General features: G+C 44.7%; 2 protein-coding genes across 2 annotated transcripts; one reads left to right on the plus strand and one right to left on the minus strand.

Annotated features, from left to right (window-relative positions):
* Window positions 1–10,894: 10,894 nt before the first annotated feature.
* Window positions 10,895–13,879, plus strand: LOC125345920 (olfactory receptor 226-like). The gene has a single exon (XM_048337984.1). It carries the CDS (start codon window positions 11,402–11,404, stop codon window positions 12,335–12,337), a length of 936 nt encoding a protein of 311 aa, XP_048193941.1. The 5' UTR covers window positions 10,895–11,401; the 3' UTR covers window positions 12,338–13,879.
* Window positions 13,880–16,761: 2,882 nt separating this feature from the next.
* LOC125345921 (ras-related protein Rab-1A-like) lies at window positions 16,762–17,822 on the minus strand. The gene has a single exon (XM_048337985.1). The coding sequence runs from the start codon at window positions 17,805–17,807 to the stop codon at window positions 17,190–17,192; it is 618 nt and encodes a 205-aa protein (XP_048193942.1). The 5' UTR covers window positions 17,808–17,822; the 3' UTR covers window positions 16,762–17,189.
* Window positions 17,823–18,550: the final 728 nt, after the last annotated feature.

An 18,550-nucleotide genomic window follows, 5' to 3' on the forward strand; every position in this document is an offset into this window, starting at 1 on the left:
ACTGTTGCTTTCTATGGGAGCAGGCAGTACCAACCTCTCCATCCAGTGAGTAGCTCTGTGCCACCCCACTTTTCTTTTTTTTTTTTTTTGACACTTGAAATCATTTATTCAAGGCATTTTTATATAGTCTTGCAATTACAGAATAGGCATGTAGTAATAGAATATATGAAAGCAAGGAAGAATAGAAGGCCAGTGTTTAGGCTGTATAATAAAAGCTCTTCAAAAATGTTACAAATAGGATTCCTGAAAATTAGGAGAGAAACTAAAACTTCATTATTAAACATTATATCAAATGACATGTCATTTAGTTTGCAACAAGCAGTTATATATTAATTTACATGTCTATATCCTATGAGCTAAGACTTAATGTATTTTACATTCAAGTTGAAATAATTCAGCACCACTTTAGTTTCAAGGATAAATGAAATTCTTTCTGTTTGAAAGTGGTCCAGGATTTTGCATAGCTGGGAATGAAATATAATTTCTTTGTTGAATATATTGATGCCACCCCACTTTTCTTTCTTTCAGTTGACCTACATGTTTTCCCTCCTTTGTGGGGAGGTGGTAAAAGAGATTTTGAAAAGATATTTGTTTTTGCCCTCATCTGCTATAATGCAACTGAAAAAAAATATTACCAAAATCACTTTACTTGCATCTTTTATGGGTTCAGCTTCTGTGCTATATCTAGACCTTTGATCTGTGTGAGCAAAAACAAGCCCTGTGGCTTGGGCTGTGGGGCAGATCTGAGAGGATGGCTTCCTGTGAAACTGGTGCAGGCTCCAGCAGAGCCACTTGCAGCCAAAGGAGCTGGGGCTTAGATGTTACAGCCAGAGAGGCTGTGGGCACTCAGCTGAAAAGGTTAGTATATGGCACAGGTGCTGCCTGGGCCAGCATGGGCTAGGGAGACTCAGCTCACCCCCACCCTTATACAGGAGAGAGTATGGACCCTGATGGGCCTTGCGGGGGAACAGGGCCTGTCAATGAGCAGAGAAAGCCCTGACCTCTATAAATCAGCAATGTCTGTTCACAGAACAAGAAACAGGTTCCTTGAGTAGGATGTGCCATGGTTGTGAGCCCAGTGTTTACAGAAAATCTGCCTCTGAGGAGCCAAGGTGTATTTTGGGGCCTCCTTCCTCCATTCCCGAAGAGATGCCTGGATGGTGGACTAGGAAGAAAGATCAGACAGGAATGTCCTCTTTGACCCATTTGCCCACTCCTACCTAAGCCAATCTCCTTCTCAAGGAGGCCTGGGTGATCAAAGATGGGTCCTAGGACAAGTGGAGGCAAATGGCCTGGGCACTGGGTGTACACATTTGCCTGAAGATGAAGCTGGTCTGAGCTTTTCTCACTGTTCTGTAGTGCTAACACAGCCGGTAGCCCAGTGAATAACAAGACCTTGCTCAACCCCGAGGAAGGGAGTGACTGGTTCCACTCCCCTCCTCACAGGGGTCTCCCACCCCAAGAGAGTAGCCTGAGGTGGCTAGACAGATGTAGGTAGCTTTGGTACCCACAAAAAACTGGGTCCAAATCTTAACAACTGCAGGTGCCAGCCCCCTAGAGCCGAAGCTCCCTGTGCCCATCTGCATGGCGCTCCCCATCCTTCGTGGTTTGTCTTCCCTGGATTCTGTGCAAGGTGACCGGTTTGTTCCTCTCTATGTCCTGGTGCATTAAGCACATGTACTCACAGTGAGTCCACATCTTGAGATATATATAACACAGGACACGTTGAAAATCAAAATGCACAAAGGCCACACCTTCCATGGTGTATGGATGAATGGACACTCCCCAGTGCAGGCCAGCAGGAGGTGCTGTTCTGGGACTTCTGCAGAGTGGAGAGCTGCCCATTTTCCTGGCTCAGGCATGACATCACAATCTTAATTATGTGCTTTCTGCAGCAACACCACCCACAGCAAATACCACCCGTCTCCTCAGCAGGACCAACATGTGCCTGGTCAGCTAGCCTGGCTGTGTTCCAGTAGTCCTGGGGATCTCACCTGCCAATGGCAGTGAACCACACAGCTGTTGAGGAGTTTGTCCTGCAGGGTTTCTCTGGAGACCTTTGGCTCCAGGCTCTCTTCTTGGTCATCTTCCTTCTCCTTTACCTCCTGGCTCTTTTAGGAAATTTTATCAGTCATGGCCATCAGCCTGAATCCAGTCCTTCACACCCAATGTACTTCTTCTTTACCAATCTGGAAGATGCAGAACATGAATGCAGAAGATCTGCATTCCTGGGTTTTAGTCTTGCTTTGCTCCCATCCCTACCTTCTTGTCATGTCCTTTCCTTCTGAAATGGGACATTATCTGTTGGAACTATGAGCCTTGTTTTTTTATTCTGCAGAGGCTCACAGCTAAGAGTTGGCCTTGAGCCTCAGAAGAGATGTTTGACTTGGACTTATGAGCAATACTGAAGTTACTAAGACTATAGGGACTCTTGGAGATGTACTAGATACATTTGCAATATTGTGAGATTCACTTGAGCCTTTGAGGTCCAGGAGCAGAATGTTAGGGTTTGAATATAAAATGTGCCTGACAGGCTCATAGGCTGGGGGCCTTGGCTGCCAGCTGGCAGGCTGTTTGCAAGTGATCAGATTCTAAGGGTTCTAATATCATCAATGGGTTGATTAGTTTATAGATTTTTAAATGGATAGCTTATTGGTAGGTAGCAAAAGGAGGTGGAGTCTTGTTGGAAGAAGTGGTTCTGAAGATACCTCGTCTCTTCACCTTTCTCCATATCTGATTCCTGTCTGCTGTGAGGTGTTGCTCCACCACCAAGATGCTCAGATGACCCACAAATAATGGAGCCAGCCAATGTTGAGTTGAGCCAAAAAGAACATTTCCTCCCCCAAACTGTTCCTCCCAGATAACTGTCACAAGTGCAGAAAAGTCTAATTGTGACAGAGGTTGAATGGAAGAACTTCCTGCTGAATGCTGAACTTCCTGCTCTGCTCTTGGTGAGGTAGTAGGAACTACTATGCTAATTTTTCATGGCCATGACAATACATCTGACAAAGACAACTGAAGGGGCTAGGAGTGTGGCCTAGTGGTAGAGTGCTTGTCTAGCATGCATGAAGCCTTAAGTTCAATTCCTCACCACCACATACACAGAAAAAGCCAGACATAGTGCTGTGGCTTAAGTGGTATAGTGCTAGGCTTGAGCAAAAAGAAGCCAGGGACAGTGCCCAGGCCCTGAGTTCAAGCCCCAGGACTGGCAAAAAAAAAAACTGAAAAGGAAGAACACTTCTCTCAGCTCACAGTTTCAAGGCTTCCTATACACCATACACGGTTGGTTGCCTTTACTGTTTCTAGGAGGGGGTGAGGCAGAACAAATCTGCTCACTTCAAGTTGATCAGGAAGCAGATTGCAGCTAGGTCCTGGACAAGATGCAACTTCAGAGTCACACCCTCACTGACTTACTTCCTCTAACCAGGTGCTGCCTCCTAGTTTCTACTATCTCCCAATAATGCCATCCTGTTTTAAATCGATCAATATTTTAATCAATTTATTAGGTTACAATTACTTCTTAAAATCCTCACATCTGATCATTACACTAAAGACTATCTCTATAATCTTATCTGAGTATATTGGAAACCATGTATACTGGTTTTGGAACTAGGAAATTGAAAGGGAATACCAAAATTGAGAGACACAGGGTAAAAAAAGACAAACAACTACAAAAGCAATACTTGCAAAACTGTTTGGTGTAAGTGAACTGAACACCTCAGGGGGGGAAAGGGTAAGAGGGAGGGGGAGGGGGGTATGAGGGACAAGGTAACAAACAGTACAAGAAATGTATCCAATGCCTAACGTATGAAACTGTAACCTCTCTGTACATCAGTTTGATAATAAAAATTGGATAAATAAATAAATAAATACTAATGATTCAACCATAAGCCTTTCTCCCATGTTTTCTATTAGCACCAGTTAGTTGTACAAAGGAGTTCATTCTGACATGTCCATACATGCCAATGCTGTACCTTGATCAGATCACTGCTCCATTTCTGTCCCTCATCCTTCCTTCCCTGCCTCCAAATCAGTCTCAACAACTTTCATTGTTCTATTTTCACACATGTACATAAAGTATTTTAACCATATTTCATATTTACCCACTTCATTTGTCGTTCTTCCCCCCACTAGTATTCACCCTTCAGACTATTTTACATTTCTGTCATTTTTTTCAGTGTATGCTAATTGTTCAAAGGGATTTCACCATGGTGTTTTGTGCGATACAGAAGCCTTTTTGAGGAGACTCACTACATGCCCAAACCAGAACACTGTGCCCCTGGGCCCCAAAAGGTCCATGCCCATCTCACAATGCAAAATGCACTCAGTCCAGTTCCAAGAGGTTCCACAATTTTAAAAGTTCCAGAATTGTTCCGAAGTCCAAATCCAAAGTCTCTATTGAGACTCAAGGCAAACTATTTTATTAACTCTTAGGTTGTACCAGGGTTCAAACTCAGCACCTGTGCTTGCTAGGCAGGCACTTAAGCTATGCCTCTAGCTCTTGTTACTTTGCATTTTAGGAAAGGTCTCATGTTCTTCACCAGAGCCAGCCTCAAATTTCAATCCTCCTACCTTTATTTCCTGGAATTAGTCACATGCCACCATTCCTGGTGTTTGAGTAAATTAGACTTTTCCAGAAAACCACACAGACATCCAGGTACAAAGAACAAAGGAAAGGTTAATTGCCAACAAAGAGACTGGCAAGAACCCTTCTCATGTGCCGGCTATTCTGTCCAGTGACCTTTATAAGCTGCTGGGGCTAGGAGGGGCTAGAATCCGGGTGTGGATGTGTGGACCAGGAGCTTCATCATGGTGGACTAGGATTTATGGCTGCTGCCCAATTAGTAGAGAAGGAGTCCTGCAGCTGCCCAGACCTGAAGGTCACTCTAAGGGGACCTTGCTGCCTTATATGGTTGTGCCTGCCCCAAAGGCGTGCCGTCTCAAAGGAAAGGGGGGTGGAGGCTGATTACTTACTAAATGGGCCTAGTGTTGTCTAGAGAAAGAACATGCTAAGCCATGAGAAAGGAAGCTATTGGGCTAACACCTGGCTTGTTCTTTAAGATACAGTTTTTAAAAGAGACAATAAACCATTCTCAGATCTCACTGATTTTCACAAATAACATTACAAACTCCAAAAAGTATTCTTTGAAAACCAAAACCATTTCAAATATTGAAAAGTGATCAGAACAAAACTGAAACCAAAGAAATTTAAGGCTTAAAGATTTGAGTCCAGAGCTGAGGACAGTAGAATGCTGCAGAAAGGAAAGAAAAAGAACAGGAGGGAGTGAGGAAGGGAAGGAAGGAAGGAAAGAAGGAAGGCGGGAGGGAGGGAGGGAGAGAGGGAGAAGACCTCATGATCTTCTTTACAACCTCCAAAGGCCCACACTTAAGCACTAAATATATGTTACAAGACTAGGATATTTGTCTTTTCGAGACTTAGATCAAAACTAAAACCAGATCTATGTTAACAAACATAATATTAAGCCCCAAACAACATATAAAGTATATCTCATTTGATCCACCGGTGGCCTGTCTACCACAACACAAATTCACCACTCTTGAGGAAAGCAGCAAGATCATCTGCTTTATGATATGTCATTCACTCAGTTTAATAATAAAATACTACAAGACAAACAATAAAACAGGAAAATGTGAGCCAAATATAGAAAATAGTCAATATAGTCGATAGTCCTTGAGCCTGGCTGGCTCATCAAGTCCTGTTACTGGAAGGATAATTGTAAAACAAAGTTCTCCAGTAGAAAAGGGGAACTCTTCACTTGATGTCCCAAGTCCACCGTCACCCCTCAGGAACTTGAAATAAGGACAAAGGGAATTTTGAAGTATTCCATAAAGAAGACACCAAAGGTAGCAGTTAAGTGGAGCTTTACTTAGTGCAAGAAGACAAAACAGGTTCCAAGGAAAGAAGGAAATAGACCAGTGCCAAGTTCTGACAACTTTTCAGAGGTGAAAGCTGAGAGATCTGTAGGTGGTCCTTATCTAACTGGACCAGTGCCTACAGTGCAGCTATGTTTACCTGACAACTCCTCTATTCCCAGTTTTTATTTTATCACTCAGACCTAGAGACAAAGGATCTGGGTTAGCCGTACATTCAACGAGCATAATGACTTGTGTGTTTTCTTTTTATTTATCTTCTGACTCACATTCACAAATGCAAACAAAAAGAAGGCCCCAGTCCTAATTATAATATAAGGGGTTGCATCTCATTTAACATCTAAAATACAATGTACGGAGATAGCAAAAGTGCAAGTCTGTACGTTCTTGAATACTTGATTAAATTTCTGGCTGTTCTAATGATTTTTCAGACTTATTTCTTGACTGTTATTTTTTATCTGATCCTTTAAATATTTATTGTTTTCCATGTCTCTGTCACCTCATCTATCTCTCCTACCTCAATAACAATCAGACTACTTAATATATTCATTACCTCCACATTGAGTGTATGCTAAGCTTCAGCTTATGATCTATTCTTTAAGCAAGTTACAAGAATAAACATAGTGTTGTTAACTGTTATCCTCATACTGAAGTCATTCATCTTGCATAACTGTAACTTTGAACACTTTAACCAACATCATGATCACTACCATTTTACTCTCTGCCTCTATGAATTTCACTATGTTGATTCCACTTATAAGTGGGTTCATGAAGTTTTTTCTGTGTCTTGCTTATGTTGTTCCACATAAATGGTCTGCACATCTAACCACGTTGATGCAAATGGCAGTATTTTGGCCTGTTATACAGTTGAACTCTCATCATCATCACCATCATCATCATCATCACATCAGCTATATCTAATATGGCTAAGGTCTGGGCCTCCCAAAGGCCCATGTGTTGCGGGCTTGCTCTTCAGGGTTGCACTGCTGGAGTGCTGGGCTATGGACCTTACATAGGTCACTGGGGTTCCCTAAAGAAGACTTACAGGATCCTTGTTTCTTCTTTTTTGTTTCCCAGCTCATGGCATAACTGGTTTTCTCTCTCACACATCCTGGTGGAAACCAGGATACATTAGTAAGGAACTGCTGGTCTTGGACTAGAACATCCAGAACCAGAAGCAAAGACAAACCTTTCCTCTTGGATGTTATTCTAGAGACAGAAAGCCCACTTATAAACTACCCAAATCTATAATCACATCCTTACACACTCATCTATCAAAGGACATTTAGGTTGTTTGTATATTGCTGTTATGACTATGGCTACAATGAACACAGGACTGGAGAAATGTCACCCCACAATTCTGATTATAAAGCCATATATGTCCAAAACTGATATTTCTGGGGCATATTTTTCTATTTAAAATCATTTGCTGGGTCTCCATACTGGTTTCCATATAGTTGTATTGATTTACATCCCCACATTCATATTTTAATTTTTTTTTTTTTTTGGCCAGTCCTGGGGCTTGGACTCAAGGCCTGAGCACTGTCCCTAGCTTCTTTTTGCTCAAAGCTAGCACTCTGCCACTTGAGCCACAGCACCACTTCTGGCCGTTTTCTGTATATGTGGTGCTGGGGAATCGAACCCAGGGCCTCATGTATACGAGGCAGGCACTCTTGCCACTAGGCCATATCCCCAGCCCTAATTTTATTTTTTGTTCCAGTACTGGGGCTTGAACTCAGAGCTAGGGTACTGTCTCTTGGCTTTTCACTCAAGGCTGGTCCCTTAAGTGGCAGGATTTACTGACCAGAAAAGAAACAGATGATAAATTTAAAAGTGACCTTCAAGACCCTGGTCATCAGGCAGTGAAGGACAGTGACCCTGACATGGCGATACAAAGGTCATCCCACAGCTGTCCTGGCTTGTTGCCTTATATTCTGGGAAGCAAGGGGATGCAGACAGAACCATCCAGACACAATTAGTTGAGATGGGGTCAAAAGCCAGAGAGTCCTAGGCAGCTCAGGTCATTGTTACTAAGTAAAGGCAAGAGAAGGGTTTTCCAGAGGAAATCCAAGAGCTATAAGCACACCCAGAGTTCTGAGCTGGGTACATCTCAAAAACATGCTGATCAGAAGTCAGAGACAGAAAAGAAACAGTGAGTGATATTTGCATTACCTGCTGGAACAAACAAAACTACATGAAAGAATCATAGCTGTACCTGCTGGAAGTGGAGAGCCAGGGGTTCCCCGGGAAGGGTATATGAGACGTTGCACATGATATGATACATCATATGTGAAGGAAGCTGCATCTTGATGAGCATGGGTTCCACCTATGTATGTGTTTGTCAAAACTTAGATGTATACAAGTCACTGGGAAATTATATCTCAACAAGAGATTTAGAAATTTAATTAATTAATTAATTGTCAGTTATGTGGCTTGAACTCACGGCCTGAGCACTGTCCCTGAGCTCATTTTGCTCAAGGCCAGCACTCTACCACTTTGAGCCACAGCACCACTTCAGGTTTTTGAGTGGTTAACTAGAGATGAGTCTCGCAGAGACTTTTCTGTCCAGGCTGGCTTCAAACTTCAATCCGTCTATCTCAACCTCTTGAGTAACTAGAATTACAGGTGTGAGCCACCAGCACCCAGCAAAAACTATATTTTTAACTAAAATTGAAAGTAAAAATTACAGTGTTTGAGAGAAATTGTCAAAAGACAAGCACAAGTCTCATGGTAACACAGGCGGATCCCACACTTCAAGGGAAGCAGGACACAATGAGATGCTCAAATTTTTTTGCACACTAATTTGACAAAGGTTAAAAAATTTGCCACATCACCTGTTGGAAAAGGCAAAGATCAATGATAGATGTGATGTTTGAGCCACTTTAGGGAAAGAGTTTGGCATTTTCATCTACAGTTCACACAGTTCAACCCCTGTATTTCCTTTCTTAAGTATGGATTCAAGATGTTCCAACATCAAGCAGAAGCTCTGCATCAAGACATCAGGACAGTGCTGGCCACCACAGCAGCAGGTGGGAAACAATTCAGGTGTGTGGTGGTCACGCCTTAGGGAAGCTTATAGGTACAGAAAGCATGCAGCTGCCCGGAAGACTAAGTATCTTAATGGCATGAAAGGCAAGACCTGGGAGACAACATACAACATGACAGAGACCCTCTGTCATAAAATCCAAATGCAAGAAAAGCCCAGCCATGTTCTCTGTTTGATGAAAACAGCTAAGCCACAGGAGAGTCTCTGCAAGTGAGCACTAACTGGGCTGTGGGGGTGGAGGGCATGTTGGCTGTGCCCCATGTTGGGCATGGTCGGGGTACCAGAGAGAAAGGGCCCAGAAAGTCCTCTTGTCCGGGAGAAGTGGGGAGTTCTCCTAGCTGAGGACCTCTGCCATCCCATAATTCCCCCCAGACCTACAGGCTCCACTAGGAGCTTCCACAAATTGCCCTGAGAGCAATTAGTCTGCAGACTGGGATGCATAAGATGGGTGGGGCACGCAAGATCACTGAAGGAGAAGGATAAACACCACCTGGGGCCAGGGGGCAGGCCTGGCACCATGCAGAGTGCCTCCTGTAAACCCCACTCAGAGACAGGCGGAGACCTGAGACTGTGCAGGGGTCCCTCACCCTCTGCCAGGGAGGCCGTGCTGTGCTGACCTGAGTCTTGAGACAACAGGCTGGAGCAAGGCCTTGAGAACAGCGTCTTTCTGGAACTCTACCACTCTAAATGCCTGGCTATCCAGCCCACCCTGCAGGACCCTGGACCCAGGGACCTCTCAGCCCTTCTAAAGCACTGGCATCACCCTGTCCCCAACCACAGATGGAGATCAACCTGAGACTCTGCTGGAGTGTATGTTTTCTGACCCTGAGCCCCTCATCCCCTAAGCCTCACAATCCAAGCCTGCTGCACTTACAGGGCCTCACCCTGGGCTCCGGAGCCCTGCAGGGTACACCTCTTCTGTGGCTTTGCTGCCTCACTGCACATCCCCAGAATCTGAGAAGGGTCTAGGGATAGCCTTCAAGCTCTTCCCATCTTGAGCTGGGACCAGCAGCATTCCTGCCCACCACAGGATGGAGCACAACTCTGAGCATCCCAGCAGTGCAGCCCCAGGGAAGCCCTTGAGCTAACTTGTGCAACCTCACTGCTCTCTCTCTCTGAACCTCTGTCCTGCTAAGCTGGCGGTCACTGTCTGGGAGTCGTATCAGCCTCCGTGAATTCACTTTCTGGGGAGCAGCCCTGAGTGAGGAGACATTCAATCCTGTGAAGCTCTGTGCAGGATGGCAGAGAATGGTGAGCGTGCAGATTTCCCACTGCTTGCAGGTGCCCAGACAGTCCCAGAGCTGAAGTGCAAGCAAGGGCTAGGAGATAGGCTGGGGAAGTTGGAAGGGGCTACTGAACAGGACCCTTCCTTGGTATCTGTCCCACATTCAGTGTGCTCTGCATATTCTGCCAGGGTGTCCTCAAACACTCAGCTGCAGTGTTCTGGCACAAAATGCCCAAATTCCCAAACTATATAATCCACCTGTTGCTTGGAATATATGCCATTCACCCATTCTCCCACAACCACTTTGCCACTTAGAAATCACCAGAAAAACACTTCAAGCTGACTGGAGTCTGTGTTGTGTGGAGAGATTAAAGGTGGGCTGAGCACCTTCCCTTCCTCTGTAGAAGCCCAGTGGTCAGTAGAAGTCTCTTGCCCTGACCTTCCTGAAGCAGAAGGATGCTCTCATCACAAAGTAGTATTAACTAGCCAGGGATGAAGGCAGGTAACCAGGCTTCACCACATCTTGGAAGCACACCCAGAAACATGGTCGACCTGGAGCTCTGTGTGCATGCACCCACAGTATCTCTGTGCATTCACCTGCAGTATGTGTGTGACACACCCACAGTATCTGCGTGATGTACCTGCAGTATCTGTGTGCGTGCACCCACAGTATCTGCATGATGCACCCACAGTATCTGTGTGCATGCACCCGCAGTATGTGTGCATGCATCTGCAGTATCTATATATATGTACCTGCAGTATTCATGTGTACATCTGTGTACATGCACTGTCAAGTGTATATCTGAGTGTGTATTGCCAGGGAATATCTGTGTGTTGGGGCAGTAAAGGTTGTACATCTGAGGGAAAGGTGATTGTGCACCTAGAGAGCTATGTCTGCTTGCACTGTTGTGTTCAGACCCTCAGGCCCCCAGGTCAGGTGTTAGCTCTGGTTAGTATGCAAGTCAGCTGATCACTGGGAACAGCAGGTAAGTTGCAAGTCCCAAAGGAACACAATGACACTGCTGTTCTCTCCCTGCAGTGAACCTGGACAGCCCTGGAAGCCATAGGAGGGAGTCAGTCCCGTGGGAGCTGAGATAGACATTCATGTGACTCTGAGGTCCCAGAGGGGCCACAGGATCCCAAGCAGCCCCCAATTTGGGCCTGACCCAATAATACACCACACTTGTGTCTCACTGTTCCAGGGTGCTCAGAAGTGGCCTCCCTGGCCAGGACTGGCCATGAACAACTCTGGCAATATCTTAGTGACTGAGTTCATCCTGCTGGACTTCCCAGAACTGGGCCATTTGCAAGGGCTGCTGTTTGGATTGTTCCTCACCATCTATACAATGACTGTCCTGGAAAACTTGGTCATCGTGGGCACCGTTGGAGCCAGCCATCAGCTGCACACACCCATGTACTTCTTCCTAGCCAACCTGTCAGTGCTGGAGACCTTCTACACCACAGTCACAGTTCCCAGGCTGCTGGCCGGCCTCCTGGCAGGGGCAAGGACCATATCCTTCTCAGGCTGCCTTACTCAGTTGTTCCTCTTCCTCTCCCTGGGCTCCTCTGAATGCTTCCTCCTGACCACTATGGCCTGTGACCGGTACCTTGCCATCTGCCGTCCACTGCACTACCCAGCCATCATGGATTCAAGGCTCTGCCTGCATCTGGCCCTCAGTGCTTGGCTCGGTGGCTTTCTGGCCTCCTTTGTGTCCATAGCTCTCATCTCCCAGCTGAAGTTCTGTGGCCTCAATACCCTCAACCACTTTTTCTGTGATGTATCACCCCTGCTGCAGCTCTCCTGCTCAGATACCACTGCCATTGAAACGCTGGACTTTGTGGCGGCCCTGGCAGTGCTGGCAACCTCCTTGCTGGTGACAGCAGTCTCCTACACACTCATTCTGGCCACAGTGCTAAGGATTCCTGGAGGGGCTGGCCGCCGGAAAGCCTTCTCCACCTGCGCCTCTCACCTGGTGGTAGTTGTCATCTTCTACACCACCACCACCTTCATGTATGCACGGCCTCACGCCATCAGCTCCTTTGACCTCAACAAGCTAGTGTCCGTGGTCTACTCCATTGTGACTCCCCTGCTCAACCCTATCATCTATTGCCTGAGAAATAAGGACATCCGCGAGGCACTGTCCAAGCTTGTCGGAAGAGCTAGATCCTCTTAAGTTCCAGACTATAGTCCCTCCAGCTGCTCTGCTCATGGGATATAGGCTGCCAGTTCCTTTCCTGCACATCCATGCTCCAATCTAATGCATCTAAGAGCATCCAAGGGCAAAGAGGGGTGCAAGCCAAGACTGAGAAACCCCAGGTCCTCTTCGAGGAATGAGGTCAGCCTGAGTGGAGGGCAGCTCCTAGCTCTTGTGGCCTCTTCTAACAGGAAGCTAGCACCAAACTAGGAACAGCTCCCACCTTGACTACCAGATCTCTTGGCCTGAAAAGTTCAGTCCTCCAAGAAAGTTCCCTCCCCAATGTCACTCCCCTGGCCACATGAAGTTTGAAGGTTTCTGTGGAGTCCCTGCCCCCAGCCGGCATAGATAGACTGCATGGAGACCCTAAGGCCCTCAACCAGCTCAAAGGAACTAAGAGTCTCCAAGACAGGTGGGAGGATTTCAGCAAGGGCTGACTGCATCAAGCCCAGAGATTCAAACGTCTCTTACTGAAAGCTGGGGAGCTCTAATAAATAAAAACATGCCTGTGTCTGGGCTTTCTGCTTTTTCTTTCCTTTCTGGAGATGAGGGAAGAAACTGAGTTAGCAGAGTTAACCAAGTACTTCCCTACCTGGCACAATGTCATGGGTGAGCGCAAAGTACTCTCCCTTAGCTTCACAGCAATTTCACGCTCCAGACCCATTTCTATCATGACAATCACCCAAAGTGTGTTTTGTGTGTGTCACTGTGCTATAAAATCCTCTCTTACTATCTTGCTTTGTACATTTTAAGGTTAAATCAAAGCGCATACAAATTTTGAATTGTTTGGTCTTCTTGGTAAAGTTAACCTTTCATCACTAGGAAGCATTGTTTGTTCCCCTGATACTTAAGGCTCACATTCTACTCTGTCACTAACACAGATACATCAGCTTCTTTTGAGTACCTGCCCTTGGCACTGACCCTTAGCCTCTCTTAGCTCCTGACCACACTTCTGTAGGAAGCTCTGGGCCAGGCAGAGATGTGGACAGACTATACTTCTGTCCAGCCAGTTGTACTCTGTAATGAGAAATCTGGTGTCAATTTTATTCTCATAGTCCTATTGAATCATGGCCACCCTTGAGATTGCATTTATCCAAACTTATTCTCCTAGATTCCTATCTCCAAATTCAGCCACATCCTGAAGTACTTGGGGTTAGGAGTCAATATTTGAATTGGGAGGGGGGAGGCACAATTCAGCACATAACAGGTTCCTTTAAAAATTATGGTAGCCTTAAACAGAAGAAACCCAGGGACAGTGTCCAGGCCCTCAGTTCAAGCCCCAGGATCAACAACAACAACAAAGTTATGGTAGGAAGGATTGATCATTACAAAGCAATGCTGACACTTTTGGTGGGAACAGAATTCAGAAATCTGTAAGATATTTTCCCCTAACATTTGAGTTGGTGAGATTAAGAAATTTGATGTATGTCTCTGGCCATAAAAGAAATGCAAATTGGGTCTGGAAATGTGGCTTAGTGGTAGAGTGCTTGCCTAGCATGCATGAAGCCTTAGATTCAATTCCTCAGCACCACATAAACAGAAAAAGCCAGAAGTGGCACTGTGACTCAAATGGTAGAGTGCTAGCCATGAGCAAAAAGAAGCCAGGGACAGTGCTCAGGCCCAGAGTTCAAGCCCCCAAAAAAAGTGGAGTGGGGGGGGGTGAACCAAGTCAGCAGTGATACTCACTGGACACTGGAAATGAATTATATAACTTGGTGGGGAAGACAGTCAAGAGGAGAATAACTGGGGTAAAATGAGGGAGAGGGTGACACTGGTCAAAAATACTTATTACCTAGCTTATGTAACTGTAACCCCTCTGTACATTACTTTTACAGTAAAATTTAAATTAAAAGGGCTGGGAATATGGCCGAGTGGCAAGAGAGCCTGCCTCGTATACATGAAGCCCTGGGTTCAATTCCCCAGTACCACATATATGGAAAACGGCCAGAAGTGGTGCTGTGGCTCAGGTGGTAGAGTGCTAGCCTTGAGCAAAAGGAAGCCAGGGACAGTGCTCAGGCCCTGAGTCCAAGGCCCAGGACTGGCAAAAAAAATTTTTTTAATTAAAAAAAGAAATGTGATGTATGATGGATGCAGTTGGCTCATACCTATAATCCTAGCTACTTGGAAGGCTGAGATTCAGAGGAGGGCATTTTGAGGTCAACTTAGGCAGAAAAGTCTACTAGACTCCCTCTCCAAAATAACCAACAAAAAGCAGGGCTGAGCTGGGAATATAGCCTAGTGGCAAGAGAGCTTGTCTCGTATACACGAAGCCCTAGGTTCGATTCCCCAGCACCACATATATAGAAAACGGCCAGAAGTAGCGCTGTGCACAAATGGCAGAGTGCTAGCCTTAAGCAAAAAGAAGGGACAGTGCTGAGGCCCTGAGTTGAAGGCCCAGGACTGGCCACAACAAAAAAAAAGAAAAGAAAAGCAGGGCTGGGTGTATAGTTCAAATAGCAGAATTGAGCACGTGTGAGGCCCTGAGTTCAAACACAAGTTCTGACTTGTGGGGAAAGGGGCAGGGGAGCTAGAAAGTAGAAAGAAAAATGTGATATAATTAGAACATGTGAGTTGAAAATATATGAGATCCCAGGTGAAGGTGGCCAGAAGACAGCAGAGTAATGGCAGCCACTGGCCACTGGCGTCTCCAGAGGACAGAGCAAAAGAGCTGATGGTAATTATGATTCCAAGTGGGTGATGGCATGGAGGAACTGAAGTTTCCATTGTGAACAGATAATCTTATGAAAATAATAGAGAATTTGCAAGCAGGTGGACCTTGAGTTTGAACCCAGCCTGGATGTATAGCAAGATCTTATCTCAAAATAGAAAAAAAAAAAAAAAAAAAAAAAACAGAAAAGTGTTACAGGTTAAGAAATGCTCCAGGGTTTGAGGAAGGGGATTCCCCGTCCCTCCAAGAGTCCACCACTCAGTGACAATCTCAAACAAAAAGATGGATTTATTGGGGAAGCAAAAAGTGAACTGACCAGGACACAGCACAGACTTGGGAGCTGAAACTACACCAGTGAAAAGCAGGCTGACCTGCCAGGGACACAGTGTAGACTCAGGAGCTACCACGGAGACCCCAAGCAGTCCTCAAATTGGGGTTTATAAAGGTAAAAGCACAGCACAGATGTCAGAGGTTGACGCAGGGGGTAGAGCAAGCAACAAACAAGTTAAGCAAGCCAATTACAGGAGCAGAATTTTGGGGTCAGGTTGACCTAATCTACTCCCCCCAACATTTCCTACCATGTTTCCCTAATCAAGATGGCGTCAGCTGTACTCCCTATAACAAAAAGAAAAAGTCCCTGTTATCCTAGCTACTCGGGAGACTGAGATCTGAGGACAGCGGTTAGAAGGCTGGAAAGTCTGTGAAACTCTTATCTCCAGTTAACCACAGAAAAAAAAGCCAGAAGTGGTGCTGTAGCTCCAAATGGTAGAGTGGTAGCCTTGAAGAAAAGGAGCTTAGGACACTGCCTAGGCCCAGAGTTTAAAGCCCAGGACCTGCAAGGGGAGTCAGGGGGAAGATTAATAGACTACTTGGATAGCAGGAAAGGAAAGTGAGACTTAAGCATACCTGTAGAAGGCAGGGACTGATGAGAGACTCAGAAAACACAATTAACCCTGGTCTCAGTACCAAGCAGAACTGCAGTCTAACTAGACAACTGACATAGCACATAGGTGTGGGGGAAGTTCTCTCTTCTCAGATACTAGTGAAATCCAGATGATCATTAGAAAATATTTTTAAAAGTTATATTCCAAATAAATTGGAAAATCTAGAAATGGGTAGATTTCTAGACACATGCCATCTAACAAAATTGACCCAGAAAGATCTTTTAAACCATAATATATCATTAACAAGCAATAGAATTGACATAATAATATTAAAAAAAAAAAAAACCTCTCCTGCCAGGCACTGGTAGCTCATACCTGTAATCCTAGCTACTCAGGAGGCTGAGATCTGCAGACCTTAGTCAGAAGCCACCCATGCAGAAAGGCCCATGAGACTCTTATCTTTAGTTAACTACTATTTAAAAAAAAAAGACAAAACTGGATCTGTGGCCCAACTGGTAGAGCACTAGCCTTGAGCAAAAGGAGATCATGGCACTCAGGCCCTGAGCTCAAGCTCCAGGAACAGCAACAAAAACAAAATGAAAAACTTCTCCCAATAAAGTAAAGCTCAGTGAACAGATTCACTGCTAAATTCCATGAGACTTTTTTTTTACTTCCAATAAGTACAATATTTATTAAATATATCTTCAGTTGTTTTGTTACATAGTGTACAACAAATTACAGTATCTGCAGCCACAAATTATATGCAGAGTATGAAGAAACTATTAATCAGATAGTGTAATCTTTCCACTTATAACTCTACAAGGAAGAACTAGCAAATCAGATCTTACATATAACATCTCACTAAACTTTATGCATGGAAAGTGACAGACACTGGTTGTGCTGTTTGATACAAAATGGCTGAACTTCATCTTCAGAAGACTAAACCTGACATCTAAACATGCCAATATAAACATCAAAACAAAATATATTCTAACCAACCACGGGAAACAGTCTGGTATCAGGAAAGCAACAGGATTACACACATTATTTTATAAACCAGCACACAAAGGTTTAAAACAGTTCTGAAAATGAAGTTAGCTGTCTTGAGTCAAGGGAATGAAAAAAAAGTCAGTATTGACCATTTACAATCTCTGACCTTTGTGGAGACAGTAAGAATCTGTTGTAGTGCAGCTACATACAGTACAGTTCAGGCAATTTGTTTTTTCACTTGGGTTCAGATTGTGAATTCATTGCTGTGAGAAAAGGATGGAGGCAATTTTTAGCAGCAACCTCCACCTGACTGCTTTACTGGAGTGCTCTGAATTTTAACATTGGACTTCTCTGCACCGCCAGCTGTTGCTCCAGGGCCCATTCGCTTTTTAATCTCTGCTGCCATCATCATGAAAGACTGTTCTACATTCGTTGCATTCTTAGCACTGGTTTCCAAAAATGGGATTCCAAGGGAATCAGCAAATTCCTTTGCTGTTGTGTAGTCTACTACTTTCTTTGTGGTCAGATCACACTTGTTCCCCACCAACAACTTGTTGACATTCTCACTGGCATAACGGTCTATTTCTTGAAGCCACTGTTTAACATTATTGAACGACTCCTGATCTGTCACATCATACACTACTATGATGCCATGGGCTCCTCTGTAATAGCTGGAGGTGATTGTTCGAAATCTTTCTTGGCCTGCTGTGTCCCATATTTGAAGCTTGATTGTTTTGCCATCTAATTCTATAGTTCTTATTTTGAAATCCACACCAATTGTGCTGATGTAGCTTTCTGTATATGTATCATCTGCAAACCTAAGGAGGAGGCAAGACTTTCCAACCCCAGAGTCACCAATCAGAAGTAACTTGAATAAATAATCATATTCGGGATTCATGCTGGACATTTCACTCCAGCTGCCGCTGCCGCCACCACCACCCTAATTCTCAGCGCCACGCCATGGGTAATCGAAAGAAAGGAATGAGATCGGCTGTTCCGGTAAAGCAAACGTCTTCCCCGACTCCAACCCCTCAGAACACAATCAGCAGCCACCGCCACTCAGCTATCGCTTCCACTCAAGATCTCCATGAGACTTTTAAAGAACACCAGTGCTCTTCAAACCGCTGCATACATCAGAAAGAAAGAACAGGGCCAGGCATGGTGACACACAACTATAGTCCTAGCCATTCAGGAGGCAGAAATTAGAAGGATCATGGTTCAAATCCAGTCCAGGCAAAAAGTTAACAAAATAGGCTAGACTCAGATAGTCAAGTATTAGTCTGGTGCTAGTGGCTCACACCTATAATCCAAACTATTCAGGTGGCTAAGATATGAGGATTCCAGTTTGAAGCCAGCCATAACAGGAAAATCTGAGACTCTTATATCCAACTCACTACCAAAAGCCAGAAATAGAGTTGTGGCTAAAGTAGCAGAGGATCAGCCTTCAAGGAAAAAGCTAAGGGACATGAGTTCAAGCTCCAGTACCAGCCCAGAAAACAACAGCAATAATAATAATTTTAAAGCACAGACCATCCCATGAAAGATGACTGAGTAAAAAAAAAATCAAATATTGCATGTTTTCTGTCATGTATGGAATCTAAGTCTACTTTTAAGCATCAAAGTACATGGAATGTCTATTGGGATATAGGA

The sequence above is a fragment of the Perognathus longimembris genome, chromosome 2 (assembly GCF_023159225.1).
Source record: "Perognathus longimembris pacificus isolate PPM17 chromosome 2, ASM2315922v1, whole genome shotgun sequence".
NCBI classification, from domain to species: Eukaryota; Metazoa; Chordata; class Mammalia; order Rodentia; family Heteromyidae; genus Perognathus; species Perognathus longimembris.